The sequence below is a fragment of the Haplochromis burtoni genome, unplaced genomic scaffold (genome assembly GCF_018398535.1).
Source record: "Haplochromis burtoni strain Fernald_Lab_line unplaced genomic scaffold, NCSU_Asbu1 Contig_77, whole genome shotgun sequence".
Classification (NCBI taxonomy): domain Eukaryota; kingdom Metazoa; phylum Chordata; class Actinopteri; order Cichliformes; family Cichlidae; genus Haplochromis; species Haplochromis burtoni.
In genome coordinates this window covers 80,326-95,595 of record NW_024582438.1, presented here as the reverse complement: position 1 = coordinate 95,595, position 15,270 = coordinate 80,326, and the positions used below count along the sequence as shown (strand labels likewise).

Genomic DNA, 15,270 nt, shown 5'->3' with positions numbered 1-15,270 from the left:
CAAGTCTTTGGAGTGTGGGAGAAAACTGGAGGATGTAAATTTTAACCCAGAACCTTCTTGCTGTGAGTTGACAGTGCAACAATCACCCCACCATGCCACCTGAAAACTGACATGTACATATTAGATAAAGAAAAACTGACTGATGACACGATTGACTGTGATCGATAATTCTCTTTCGGATCCAGGATGTCCGCATGGGAAGACTTCAGGATCACAACCTGAGAGGATTTACCACACGAACCTAAAAAAACTAGTCCCTAAGGACCCCAAAGCGCTTTAAACATCCAGTCATCCACACATTCACACACTGCTGATGGCAAGCTACATTATAGCCACAGCCACCCTGGGGCGCACTGACAGAGGCGAGGCTGCCAAACACTGGTGCCACCGGGCCCTCTGACCACCACCAGTAGGCAACGGGTGAAGTGTCTTGCTCAAGGACATAACAAACGAGACTGGCTCAAACCGGCAACCTTCCGATTACAAGGCGAACTTCCAACTCTTGAGCCACGATCGCCCCATTGCAGCAATATTCTCAACTGGCTCGGTTAAGCACCTGATTTCAGTTTCATCTGCAGCTGACCTGCTGAGGATCAAACTAAAGAGAGAGAAAATAATCTATTATAATCTATTATCCAGAAACAAACAAAAGTAACAAGTCTGATTTTTACAGGAAACAAAGAAATAATTATAGTGTGGTCACTTCCCGGATCGATTACTGCAACCCTCTTCTTTTTGGTCTTAGTCAAAAATCTATCCATAAGCTTCAACGTGTCCAGAACTCTGCCACTCGTATTATCACCAGAACCCCCTCTATGCATCACATCACCCCTGCCCTGCAGCAGCTTCACTGCTTAAATACCACATCAATTTCAAGATACTTTTGTACACCTTCAAGGCTATCCATCATCTCTCGCCTTCATACCTCTCTGACCTGGTTCAAGTCACCATTCCTTCTCGGTGTCTCAGATCCTCCTCCTCTCTTTCTCTTCCCATCCCTGTCCCCCGGCTAGCCACCATGGGGCGCAGGGCTTTCTGTTGCTCTGCCCCTCGTCTTTGGAACTCCCTTCCTCCTGAGATAAGAAACATCACTTCCCTCCCTCTTTTTAAGTCCAGACTCAAAACTCACCTATTCACATTAGCCTGTTCTACATACATTTTTACATCCTGCTACTTTGAAATATTTTATTTATTTGCTAAATGTTGTAACGTGTTTGTGTACAGTGTCTTTGAGTGTTTTGAAAGGCACTTTCTTAAATAAAATGTATTATTAATAATAATGGATTGGATTTATATAGCGCTTTTCAAGGCACCCAAAGCGCTTTACAATGCCACTATTCATTCACACACTGGTGGAGCCAAGCTACAGTTGTAGCTACAGCGGCCCTGGGGCAGACTGACAGAAGCGAGGCTGCCATATCGCACCATCGGCCCCTCTGGCCAACACCAGTAGGCAGTAGGGTAAAGTGTCTTGCCCAAGGACACAACAACCAGGACAGAGAGCCTGGGGATCGAACCGGCAACCTTCCGGTTACAGATACGCTTCCCAACCCCCTGAGCCATGGTCGCCCCCGACCATTACTCATTATTAACATAACAACATTAAAAGAATGCTGTAAAAAATTAAAGACATAAAAAGGCATGCTAACACACTCCATGCTAACACACTCCATAATATGTCTTATGTCCCAAAACATGCAGTGTACTTCTGATGTATGAAGGGGAAAGGTTTGATTGTTTTTCTGCAAAATTACCAGGAAATTAGGCTGTACTTAAATTTACTTACAGTATAATTATTTATTTTTTCCTATGGAAAATTGACTTGTTTACTCCCTTATTCTAGTGTATCTGTTTCAAATAAAACACACTAAAATTGCCTTTCAATTAAAGTTGGATTACACCCTTGGTTGCAGGCCGTATTATAAAGTGTTAGCTTTATCTGTGAGATCTGTCACAAATGCCCAGGTTTTTGAGTTTCTGTGATGAATTATGATACATTTTAGTTTGAAGGATCATTTGTGTTGTGTTTGCTCCTTTTGTATAACGGGTTGTCTTGTTTATATTTTACCTTTATCTTCCAATTGTCTTTGTGTACCTTGGTTAAGTAGTATTTAGTTTATCCACTTTTGTGGGGTTTTTTTTGTCTTTTTGTGCTTCCCGTGTGAAGTTGTTCTTGTGGGAAGTTACTTCCCTTTCATTTGTGTCCATCTAATTTTCATGATTAGCTTCAACTGTCCTCCCACCTATTTCCTATCTCCTCATTAGCTGGCATACGTGTGCATACATTGTCTGAGTCTTCCCTTGTTCTTCGTTGCATCAACCTGCATGATTGGGTGTTTCCTTGTTCTGTTCCCCCCCCCAGATATTCCTAGTTTTCAGAGTACTTGCTCCTGTTTAACTGCACTTTGTATTTTTGTTCAAGAGTTCAACATTAAAAGTCCTTTTTTGAGTTTATGTTCCGTCTCCTGAGTCCAGCGTTCTAGTTCATATCATGCCTCTCAGCCGTACCTTGACAATAATTGGTCACCTCACTAAAAAGTAAAAACTTTCAACGTCCTTTAAGACACACACACACACACACACACACTCAAACTGTCCATTTAAAGAGAGCCCAGGGTCTGCTGAAGCATTTAAACCTGAATGACGCAAGAAGGAGGTGTGAAGGTTGTAGGCGTGGATGATTTTTCTCCAGGTGAAAGTTAATCTAATTTGCTTGCCAAACCTCAGTGCTGATTCAAACATCCAGCCAAAATGTGAATAATGGCCGCTGATTACACCCATGTGTGGTAACTGAACATCCCAGAGCAAACCCATGGGCATTGCTGTGCTTCTGTCACAGCTTCCACTCCTCTGCCTTTCCATGAAATTTTGGGTGCAAGCGTCAGGAAGCAGTTTTTAATCAGCCACAAGATCATTAATGAGATCAAAGTTTGATTTTTTATTTTTTTTTAACAGGAAAGGCAGCTTCCACATATTGTATCCTCCACTCTGACTGTAACGCGCTGTTATCTAAATATTATTGCATTGGTTTTTCTTTCAACTTGGAACCAAAGTACACGCCCTCAAGCAACAGACCAAAGTCAGGCCAAATGTGTGGGCTTGCACATAACAACACACGATGATATGATAACAAAAATCAAAGAACAACATGCCAGAGATTGTCAACCAGCAAAATGTAGGTTTAAAAACACGTGAGATGAGCACAAATGCTGCGTTCTCTGAGGAGAAAGCAGCCAGAGCAAACATGTGTACCGGGTGTGTCTGCCAAAGGGCCAGAAAGACAAGTCAGTTCACTTTTTAACTGAAGTGACTCTGCTGCTGCTGCTGAGGATGGTGGTGGGGGGGTGCTGAGTGAGCAAGAAGCTAACAGTGCCACCCGGTGGTGACTCGCATCAAAAACGGCAGGCATGTTCTATACTGAAAAGCTCACAGTGTAGAAACTGGATGTTTTTATGAAGATGTGGATTCACATGGACAACCTGGACATGGCTCAAAGATGGAAACTTTTTAAAAAATGTCCGAGTTGCATATTTTCCCTCCTGGATAATTATCAATAATAAAAATAATAATAAATTTTTATTTATATAGCATCTTTCGAGACGAACTAAGAAAGTGCTGCACATAAGATAACAAATAATAAAAAGGTAAAACAGACAATATAAAACAGGCAAAAATTAACCAAAAACAGTTTTAAAAAGGTGAGTTTTGAGTTGTCTTTTAAAAACAACTACCGAGTCCACGGTTCTTAATTTATGAGGGAGAGAGTTCCAGAGTCTCAGGGCCACAGCGGCAAAAGCTCTGTCAACCTTAGTTCTCATCTTAGTCTGTTTTATAGCAAGTGAGCCCTGATCAGATGACCTCAGGGACTTGCTAAGGACATAGGGCTGTAGCAGATCGGAGATGTAGGGTGGTGCCAGTCCATGCAAGCCTCTGAATGTCAAGACCAGGATCTTAAAATGTACTCTAAATTCAACAGGAAGCCAACAGTGATGCAGCAGTGATGAATGTAGTGGCTGCCTGGTAGGAAATAAGAACTGAGATATTACCAAATGAGAGTAATAAGATTAACTTCAGTTAAAAGAAGATGGTTTTTGACCTGCTGTGATTTAAATTTGGAAGTGTGGCTCTGCTCTGGGACCTTGCTCCTTATTCCACAAGCATTAGCAAATCCTTAGTCAGGGAGAGCTCGACAAGGATTCAGACACAATATAGTAAGGAGGAGCTGGGTTGCCAAGTGGCTTCCAGAGGCTAAAGTGACTTAAATACTACATCTTTTATGAGACTTGCTCATACAAACTATTTTGGAAGTGCGTGCTATCACTGAGATTAGCACAACCAGTCACACGGAGTGGCAGCTATCTGCCATGACCGGTTGGGCGTGACGGGAGGGAGATAGAACAAAAGACAGAAACGACAGATGTGTTTCTCTTTTGTTAAATGTTGTTATTTTTGTTTTTAATTTAACTAATGGGAAGCAATGTGAGAAAATCCCTAAGACATAAGAAAGCACTTCAACCTATAGATCACAAGCAACGATGCAAGAAAGCAAGCCCCTGAGGGCCAAAAGCCAGTGCACTCCCACTGCCAGCCCGAGCCTGGGTAAGTGAGGAGGATCGCGTCAGGTAAGCCATAAATCTTTGCCAAGTCAAATATGTGAATAAGAAAGTTAATCCTCTGTGACAACACCTAAAGGGAGTAGTCAAAAAGGAAAAAAAGAAAAGAAAAAAAGACAAAGATGAAGACGAATCAATGGTACAAGAGAGTTAGCATAATTTATTACAGTTATTAAAACCGGTTATGAGCGAAGATATTGATGTTTTATCCTATTTTTTTAAAGAAAGGTGTTTAGCAAGTTCAAGTAGGAAGAAACACACAGCGGACTGAAAACATGCTCGTCGATTCTTCTTTTGCTATTTGAGCAAAACAGAATATTTCCTTCAACTATTGAAAGCCTGCCACTTAAATTACTATCACACTGAAGCAAGATGCAACAATCAATCAGGGAATACACTAACTCCTGTCATGAACATATGAGAAGTATATGTACAATTTATACATCTGTAAAAACAGAATTAATGACTGACAGATAAATATTTCACAACAAATTGCATGTATAAAAGATTTATAATGAAGACATTTTCCATGATAAATAAGGAAAATCTCACTGCTAGAAACTACGATACTGTCTAAATAGTTAGTGAAGACAGATCTTAAAAACAGCTTTCAATTCTCTAGAAAATAAAACAAATGCAGAAATATCCATCTTGTGACTTAAGCATGAAGAAGTGGAGCCGATGCACAGAAACACACAACAAAATGATTCCAATACAGGATGGTGCGGCTCTTGCTGCCCGTTGCACTGCTAGTATACTCCGGGGCTATTGCGGATCCCGCAGCAGAGCACCATGGTGAAGATCATCTCAAAGATCTAAATGTGAAAGATGAAAGCAGTTTAATTCAAAGGGAGTATTCCAGTACCTGCAATGTTATCACAGCTGATGAAAGCAGAGATTTAGACAAATGCATTTTCAATCTAATACCCACCATGATGACAGCAACGACCAAGGCGGCCAGACCGATGACGTAGAGCTTCTCAGAGAAGAGCTCGATCAGTTTATGATGACAGCTCTGACAGGGAGAAAGAGGGAAAATAAGGAATGCTGACCACGCCACAGCAATGAATGAGAATGCTCTTCACTCTACACACATACTGTTACGGCTCACTAATAACTGAGAGCAGAGCCTGCAGTCAAAACAAGGTGGAGAATATCCGCTTGTTCTGATCAGTTTTCTGAATGGTGAATTAAATGATTTCTGATAGCAATGTTCATATTAACAGTTATAAGAGGATACAAGTCATTGTTAATGGTATCACCAAGTTTGGTCATTTACTAAATATGATGAGGTGTATCCTTGCATGTGTCATGTCAGAATCTCCAAACTCTTTTTAAAATCACGATGACAAGTAATTGTCGAAGAATAAAAATCTGACATTTTAGCCTTATTTTACTGTGTTTTTCTATTCGTGCATCTGTGTATGCTTTCACTGCACCGGCACTGTGTATGGGATCATTGCCATGCTGAAAAATGAAGCCCTTGCCAATCAGACGTTTTTCATACGATATTAAAGTCTGATTCTACTTTTCTGTGTTCGGAATTTCAGCAATTCAAGATTTCCAACACAACTAACTGAAATGATGCCTCCACTGTGTTTTATCGATTGGTTGTAGACACTCACTGACGCTAATTTTAACCCAAAGTTTCAAATGTTTTCATTCATCACTTCATTTGACCTGTTGCCACTGATTTCCAGTCCAGTTTGTGTGTATTTTGGCATACCTCAGCCTTTGCTCGCTCTTTCACTTCCTTAGGCAAAACAGGAAGAATTGGCTAAGAATGGCCTCTTGACAGCCATCCTTCCACTCAGACCATCTCTGATGACGATTCAGGGAACAGTGCATGGGTCAACTGAAGAGCCAGATGCATCTAGTCTTTGCTGAATGTTTTTTCCTGTTTCTTAAGGTCGTGGCTCAGATACTGTTTATCTGCTATAGATAAACAGCTTTTTCTAGGCCTGTCACTTCTTTTGTTCTCCAATTGTTCACTCTCCTCAAATCTTTAAGGACACACACAGCACACAGTGCTGAAATATGCTAAGTTTTTAACAAACATTTTTTTTAAGTCACCATGTTGGTGCAAAAGTGCAACTTTATGCCTGTCAAACTGTGTTTTTTGTAAATTTAACGAAAGAAATGGGAACAACTTTGTGTTTTTATGACAGACTGACAGCAACAGTGGCTAAAGATGAAATTCAATATTGATTCTTTGCTAAGTTGTCTGTTATGTGTAGCAATAACACTGATTTGTTCCTTGAGCCTGAGAGGTGTCTTAAGAATATTGCAAACTTGTTATACCTGAAATTTCTTAACATTAACATTTTCTGTCTAACGCGACCGCACTGCAGTCACTGAAAAACCAACAAAATACCTGCAAATCTACAAAACTACAGGAAAAAAAACGTGAATCCTACATAGTAATGAGAGCTAATCAGCTCTGCAACACTTGCTTGGTTTCAGTCCAGCTGTCCCTTAGGGAGATATCACTGCAAATTAAGACAAATCCTAAAGGGAGTGGTCTCTCCAGAGTGACAGTCCATGATGAGTAAGGAATTACTGAATGATGTGAGCACACATGTGATTCATTTGCTGTGGCCTTCACGGGACTAAATGTATTTTAAATGTACTTGAACATATTACATTTGGGACATGTAGCAACCCAGTTCCTTAGTAATACTTTACAGTGATTTTTTTTAATATTACAAAAACATAATAAACAAGCTTACATTAGTATTAATGTTGTTAGTAGTATTATTACTACTAATACTTGTTTGTGTGTTAATTTATTTCGATCATGGAAACAATATACAAAGTTCATTAAGCAAAGAAAAGAAGAAAAAAAATGCTTTAAAAAATAAAACTAATACATTTCAATATTGTTTCACCTGTTTTTAGTTACATATTGAAAAGGAGTGGGAAGACAACAAAAGATTTGTGCATACCTGAGATCTCAACTGAAAATCCTCTAGAGACTTTGTAGGACATAAGGTGGTGGCAAGTTGTAAAAAGAGAGCCGTGTCGTCTCCTTTACCGCAGCAGTCGAGCTGAACAAGAAAGAAAACACAGGAACATGAAGTCAACAATATTTCTGTACCCTGTCATTTCAAAAACAAAGCAGCAGGGCCAAAAAAAAAAAAGAATGTGATGATTTTTTCCCCCATCATTTCGTACCGTTTTGTGGAAGACATCCAACACCTTGATGGCGCTGTCTTTACTGGCAGACCCAGACACATCCATAGCCTTGATGTACGCAGAGTCGTAGAAATTGATCAGTTCTTTGGAGATCTGTGAATAATCAGGAGTGGGGATGGGGTGTTTAACAGACACAGCAACAAACAGAGACGATTCACTAGAGGTGCAGAGAAGGAACATCAACGCAGACATCAAACATGCTGTGAACCGTGACTGTGTGTGTGTGTGTGTGCTTACCGTGTCCCTGTTCATGAAACCCCAGATTGCTGCAGCCACTTCACAGGCAAATAGGATCACCAAAAAGAAGAAGAACTACAAATCAAAGATATTTATTTTAACTTCAGTGACTCCAAAGATTAAAATACTTTATTTGGAAAAAAAAGTGTCACTTGTGGATAAAACGGTATACTCACTGTGCCCAGAAGGCACTGAGATTCCTGAATGGCACCATAACATCCAAGGAAGCCCACAAGCATCATAACAGCTCCCACAGCTATCAGTATGTACACACCTGTAAACGCACAGTGAGCAGGAAACTGTCCATCAACGGCTTAAAGACATTTGATTTATCATAGCGACAGCGCATCATCAGCACCACTAGAGGGCAGCAGTGTTAGACCTGCAAGTTCCCACTGCTCGCTAGTCCACTGCTCATTGTTTGGGTTTTGACTTCCTGATGACTCTGTAGAATGAAACTGTTGACATCCTGAAGGTAAGATTCCAGATCCTGACTAAGAGAGGCAGAGATGACTGCGTGCTTCCCTTAGGGGAGGAAATTCCCTTGAGACACCCTCAACCCCCCTCTGTACTGACCTCTGACCTGGACAATTATACTTCCCCAGGAAACAGAAGGACAGACACTCACTGACACCCACCCACAAATGTACACACATTTTTTTTTATTTGCAATTTAAACTGGCATTATGTTTAAAAAATATATATTTTAAATGTAAATGGCACATAGCCATAATGGAGGCACTCCACACTAGCAGAAAGTCAATGGATGGTAATAAAGCTCCAGTTACAGCAGAGGCCCAGTTTGTGTTTTCTGCAGCTTAAAGGAAAAAACACTGTGTGGGTGCTAAAAATCTGTTTTGCATTATCGGTGTAGGATTATATAAAAAGTAAATTTACTTGAAATGCAATAAAGTCTCCTTCAGAATTACTGTGCCCTCTAATCTCTTCTCGTGTATACATGAGTTGCTTTACTTATTGGTGATAACATGAAACCAGTAATTTGACGTCGGTTGCCTCACATGAAGCCAAGTGTAATTGCTTTATTTACTGTTAGAGTCTCTAAAGGAAATTGACTGTGTTTTATAGATTCAGCATTTGCGTTGTAGGAAAAAATTTCATGTGCAGCATCAGTCATGTGGAATTGTCTCCTAGCAGGCGTTGCATTCAACTACACCCAGCATGAAAGCTGTGCTGTAAGCACTGTGCGTACTCGCTTTCTACCACTTTTGTGGAGATCTCCTATTAAATGGCAGCATATTTGTGTTACACCAGGAAATTTGCCCACGCAAAAGAAACACACATAAAAAGAAAGAATAACTGCTATCAGTTTTCTCCAGAGGCATCACGAGAAGGGAGCGGGTGGACACCGCTCAAACACACAAAAAAAATCTTAATGAAAACAAATTATCAGCATGAAAAAAAATCTAGAAGATATAACATTCCTGACAAACTGCAATTTGTTTGATAATAATCTCATGATATCCATCCAACGAGCTATAACTTTAAGAATCCTTTTAGAGATTTTCTGCTATTTTATAGTTTTCTTATTTCTTCTGTAGCTCGGGTTTAGATTTCAGAACATGATATTGGATAACACAACATGATAGGCACAATAAGCAAGAAATTCTCATGATACTAAACCATTCATTCATTTTCTTTCACTTTTTTTATTCAGGGAGCCTATCCCAGCTCTCACAGGGTGAGCGGTGGGGTTAGGCCCTGGGCAGGTTGCCAGTATGTTGCAGTGTTAACACAGAGACAGGCATGTGTTTGGACTGTGGGAAGACACATGCAGAAAAGTTCCAGCCTGGATTCACTCCCATGACTTTCTTGCTGTAAGGTGGCAGAACTAACCACCGCACCACCTAATATTAGACCAGTACTTCCCAAAGTACCCAAAGTAATCTCACCTTTTAAATCCCCAAGAGTACAGAAGATCTCATATTACGAGATGATGTCCAAAGACTAGACTCCTGAACCATATTAGAGGGGAGTGAAACGATATCTTCAACTATGTAATTCACAAAGCATAAAAGACTCCATATAAAGGGAAAAAATTCAAACTAGGAATATGAAAATCAGTCACAGCCCTTTCTATCCTACATTTACAAACTTCAGAGGGCAGCTGCTAAAGTTAGAGCTGCTGGACTAAACTAGCAGCGTGCAGTGTACCGCTACTTTTACATAAGATGTGAAGGGGGTCTTCTAGCGGTGCTTTTAGTGGGAAATGGTTCGGGAACAGTCTGTTTCTGGCTTTTCTATTCTTGTGTGCATAAAAAAACAAAGCACACCGATCCTCTAATGTGGCCTGACAGAGCAGTCTAAAAAGGGGACAGACAGTAAGTGACTCTGACTCTGTTGCATCTGCAGGTCTCCAATACCTCACACTGTAGGCCTACCTCATTTATCACGCAGAACTATCTCCCATCCTTAGATCTGCGCTCTCTGTGTGTCGACTCACTACCCCTCCTTCTTCGTTCTCTTTTGTCGCGCTGTGAAACGGCTACCAGGGCCAGTAACCCGGCAATGCGGCAAAGCAGGCATTATTTCCACTGCCTTCCATTACTATGACAACACCTTTTGAAGCTTGAAGGCTATTGAGACTTTAAGGGAGACAGGCGATTTTAAACCCCCGGGGTAGTTCATTTATTTCTTGTCTCAGAGTGTAATCTCCCCAAGTGGTGGTGGTGGGGTGGGCGCCAGCTAAAAGCCCCACTTGCTCGTCTCATCCAGTATTTAAAAAGGGAAAAGTCAGGAGCAAGACAACGGAGACGAAGCCTGTTATACAGCATGTCAGTGGAGAAATTATGTGAGGAGGGTTAGCTGTTTAAAAAAAAGATCTATTTGGCTTTTCTCTTGTTATTTCAAAGACTTTAAAACAAAAAGGGCAGACAAAAGAGACACACAAGGACTTTTTCTATTTTTCTGACCGAAGCGGCTTGTTTGAATCAGAGGTTGAACCGAAAGCCTGCATCAGGACCCAAGTGTAAGATAAATAAGGATTATTATGAACATTGAAATCACGCAAGCTACTCGAAAAAGTCCAAGAAAAGGGGGAGTTGCAAATGAACATAACAGATCCAATTTAAAATAAAAAAGTGGACCACCCAAAGAGCTTTACACAGCATGCTGATATATCAGGGGCAGTTTGGGGGTTTGACTCACTGGGCTACAGAGGTGAGAATAGTGCAGTTAAAAATACAAGGAAATGTATCTACTTCCTGCCACTGAAAATAGTGGTCTAATTGGTTGGCTCCTCTCTCATTGTGATTGTACTGTCAAATATGGTGATTTATCATGAAGCCGAACATGGGGGCATGTATAAAGACAACTGGCACTTTTAGAGTTCACAACATTGTGTAAACCTTCTGGGTTTAGTCAGCTCTTGGCTAGCCTTATAAGCTTTTATCCCTTGTTTTCCAGTCCTGGCTGTAATCTCATATTTACATACAGACATGAGAGGGGGAATTAATTCTTATCTGCCTCTAAGAGCCTCATTAAGCATGTTTTGTAGAAATGTACAGTACGAGGAGTTGTAACACTACCCAGACCAGACTACTGTCAGCTGCCACAAGTAATGGGTTCAAGCTCTGGTGAAGAGGCAGGATGGTGTGTATTTTCAGTCTTACATAAATACCACTTTGGTGTGCCAGCATGCTAAAAACATCCATTCCAAACTCTAATTTGAGGGATAATGTGCAGATGTACAAGGTTTTTTTGAATTATGTAAGGGCGTATGTCTAAGGGACAGGGGAGGAAAAAAGAAGAAGCAGTCTCTTGATCTTGCCTGGGTGGGCCCCACTTGCCGCCCTGCCTTTAAAATCACGAGTGTGTCTCGCCTCTATAAAAAGCACGGCCCGCCTTTGCTCCGTATACTTACTGAGGAGTAAGTATGGGAGCGCAGCAGGGGCCCAAATGTAAATTAATGGGCTCACTAGAGTTCACCACCACAACAAACCAAGATCACGGACCGTTGACATTTTTAAATTGTATCATGTATTGTAGGTTTCATGGCCAACCTTAGGACTTCTGAGGGCAGTGAAGGAGATGTGCTTGCAACCCATAACCTTAGTTCATGTCGTGGGCATGACACAACACAAAGGTTAAAAAATGCAAAACATGTGCAGTTACAGAGATGGAGCTGCGGTTCAGTAGTGCAGAACACCTGAATTTTCCTGAGGATCAAATACTTTAAAGTGTGAACAACAGAAGGCTCATGATCGCTTCAGCTGCGCTCTTAGACCACTTTCTCAAAGCCAGCATGTGTTTAAACATCTGTCTGAAGCATCTGGCCTCTCTCTTGAAAGAACATCAAGGCTGGGACTTTTTCCATAAACTGAATCAGAGATGTTCTCCTGCATGTGCCTTACAGCATGTGGACTGAGGTGTAGCTCCTGGCCCTGCCGCTTTTAATTCATGCTGCGGATGTACGCAAGTCCTGTTTCCTGGTCTTCTTAGAGGTCGTGTCACGCCTACTATTTCCAAAATATCTGGATGTCACTCACAGCTCACCATGAAGCACGTGAGTTAAATTTGATCACTTTGTTAAATGTAAACTTTCCATCATGATAAGGATGAAAAACGAGGGCAGAGCAGTTTCCTTATATGAAGTAAAGTATCCTTAAAATAGAAACCTGACTCTGAATGAGAGGGTGGTATGAGCTATAATGTAAGAATCCGTAGATGCCAAAATGAGGCCACTTCACTCTGTGAATATTTAGCTTTGAAACATAAAATATTAACAGCTTTCCCAACGTTAAATCTGGGCACAATCTCCCTGTGGTGTTAAAGCCACCTCAAAACTGGTCTAAGAATAATCTACTTGTGGTAAAAGTTTTGAAGACCAACTCAAAACTATGATTTCCATGAGCTCTGTGTGTGTTAGGGAGGGGTGTATTTCAGGACAGTTGGTGGCTCGCAAATGTTTCCTGGTCCCACCCAAAGAAAATTAATCCCCAACACCTGCCCAATTTTTTAAATACTCCTTAACAATAAAGTTCACATTTTTTTTAATTTCTTCCCCTTTAGAAACATAATTACACATACTTTTCTTTTTTTTTTTTCCACATTTTCTCCTGGTTGTCCACACCTCTCCTCTAGCAGCCCTCCTTGCCTCACCACACACAGTCCTGAGGACCAGTTCACTATTATTCAAATTATTGGTGTATACTCACTGATATAGAAGGTGCCCGGTGCCTGCTGATCATCAAACTGAAGAATGAGGAGGTTGCTGGTCTGACTGTCGTGGCGTAGCCACAGAGCCACTCCTAAGATCACACCTCCGGCCAGCTGTCCCAGAAAGAAACAAAAAAAGGTTTTTAATTGTTTTGTTTCATATTTTTTGGTCACTTTGATGAATCCTTTATGAGGATCAGACCCACCTAAGTGTCTGAAATGAAAGTGAAAAGGAAGCATGAATATTAAAATCATCCTGTAGTTTTTAAATTTTAAAGACTTTTTAGAAAAGACCCATCAGCATGTTTTACATGTGACAGCACCGTGACATCTAAGACAACATGAAACCTGACTTTCGGGAGATCAAATCCACACCAAAGCCTTTCTGCTAATATCTGTGTGTGTGCGTGTGTGTGTGTGAGAGTTTGAGTGTGTGAGTGTGTGTGTGCGTGTGTGTGTGACCTGTCCCCCTATCATTTAAGAAAAGAAAGGACATCCTGACACCTCAGTGACCCACGACACAGACATGTCCACGCAGCATTGTTTAAAATCGACTCAACTTCAACTCCCTGATCTCTCTTCTAAATTATGTATCTGATGAAGCAAAATGATATTGACAAGTGTCATCATAGAACAGCTAAAGTGCATGTAGCTCCTGTTATTGTTCACATGCCCGTGTTTATATCTGCACTTTTCTTTTCGTTTCTTTTTTGTGTTTTTTGGCCATGGCTGAAATCCATTGTTCTCAGCAAACAGGAAACGGAATCCTCAGCGTGAAAATAGCAAAATGAGGAAGAAGGGGCTTAGCGCTTTTACAATGACAGGCACAGCAGTGAAGCCAGCAGAGGAAACACTCAATCAAGCGCAGCATGTCCAGGATATGGGCATTCTGTTCGTCCTAAAAACAAAAACACACTCTAAACAGGCAAACCAAATGGAAATCTAAAAACACCCCATGCAAATGGTCAATTCTGCACTTAAAATATATATCTATAGTTTGCAGTGATGTACTGATGTACCCAGATTAGGCTGTTTAACTACTGTGGCTTTTCCCATATTACTGAAGCAAGGAAAAAAGGGACTGCCTTAAGAAGAGCTCAGTTTACAGGGTGAATGTACTAAAATGATCATTTAGATGTGAAATTTCACACAGTGCAGTCTGAGCTCGATGTTTAGGAATTAAGGAATTTGGGAATTACTCTAGGAAAAGGAAACAGTCGGAGGGAAACACCTATTCCCGTCACCTAAAAGTTTTTCAGTCTTTTTTTAAACTGAAATTTATTATTATTTTTTTGTCTGGAGTTCACAGTTAAGGTGAGCACTAGTTAAATCAACGGTGGACCTGAAGTACAGATGATGAGTGACAGGCAGAGGCAAAAAAAAAAAAAAAAAAAGAAAAAACCAGGAAAAAAAGCCGGGAGGGGGGGGAAGAGACACCAGCCAGCCTGGAGGGCTTTTACCTCCCGGCTCTTTCACTCACTTTTACCCGTTTGCTCAGTCAGGCTGAAAAGAAGTTGATGAAGGTTGGGAGAGCATTTTTAGCTCCTGCCAAGAGTTTGTGCGCTGTGCCTGTGTGGATGGATGGATGCTGCCCTTCTCCCTAAGAGGGAGCAGCTTAATTTGTAGAGCAGTTCAGGAGGGAAACTCCTCTGTGCTTATCTTTTTGAAATTATTTTAAGCTATGGTCTTCACAGATGTGTAAAATTGCAGCTGTTAAATCAGTTAAACAGAAAACGAGAGAAACAAAAGAAGAAGAAGCAGAGGAAGTCTTACTCAAATAAATTTAGAACTAACGTCGGAGAACAAAAAATATGGTCGACTCACCCAGAAAATAAAATTAAAGAAGAATAACATATATTTAATGCATTTCGTACAGCCCGTAACAGCCATGTTTCCAGGTCTTGTCAGCTCGTCCTTACGCCCAAATCAAACAAGTTGTGAGAGTGAGAGGAGTCTACTTCCCAGGATCACACAGTCACTGCCGGGGGGAGGGGGGGCTCAGTTTGTTCGGCCAGCTGGGCTGGATGGACTCATACAGCAAACTCCTCCT

General features: G+C 40.9%; 1 protein-coding gene across 1 annotated transcript; it reads right to left on the bottom strand.

The window, feature by feature from the left end:
• Positions 1 to 4,746: 4,746 nt before the first annotated feature.
• On the bottom strand, positions 4,747 to 15,223 carry LOC102292650 (CD81 antigen). Its single transcript, XM_005945612.3, has 8 exons — positions 15,045 to 15,223; positions 13,220 to 13,334; positions 8,222 to 8,319; positions 8,046 to 8,120; positions 7,788 to 7,901; positions 7,559 to 7,660; positions 5,545 to 5,628; positions 4,747 to 5,428 (listed from the first exon to the last, which is right to left on the bottom strand). Exons 1-8 carry the CDS (start codon positions 15,108 to 15,110, stop codon positions 5,363 to 5,365), a joined length of 720 nt encoding a protein of 239 aa, XP_005945674.1. The 5' UTR covers positions 15,111 to 15,223; the 3' UTR covers positions 4,747 to 5,362.
• Between the last annotated feature and the right edge of the window lie 47 nt (positions 15,224 to 15,270).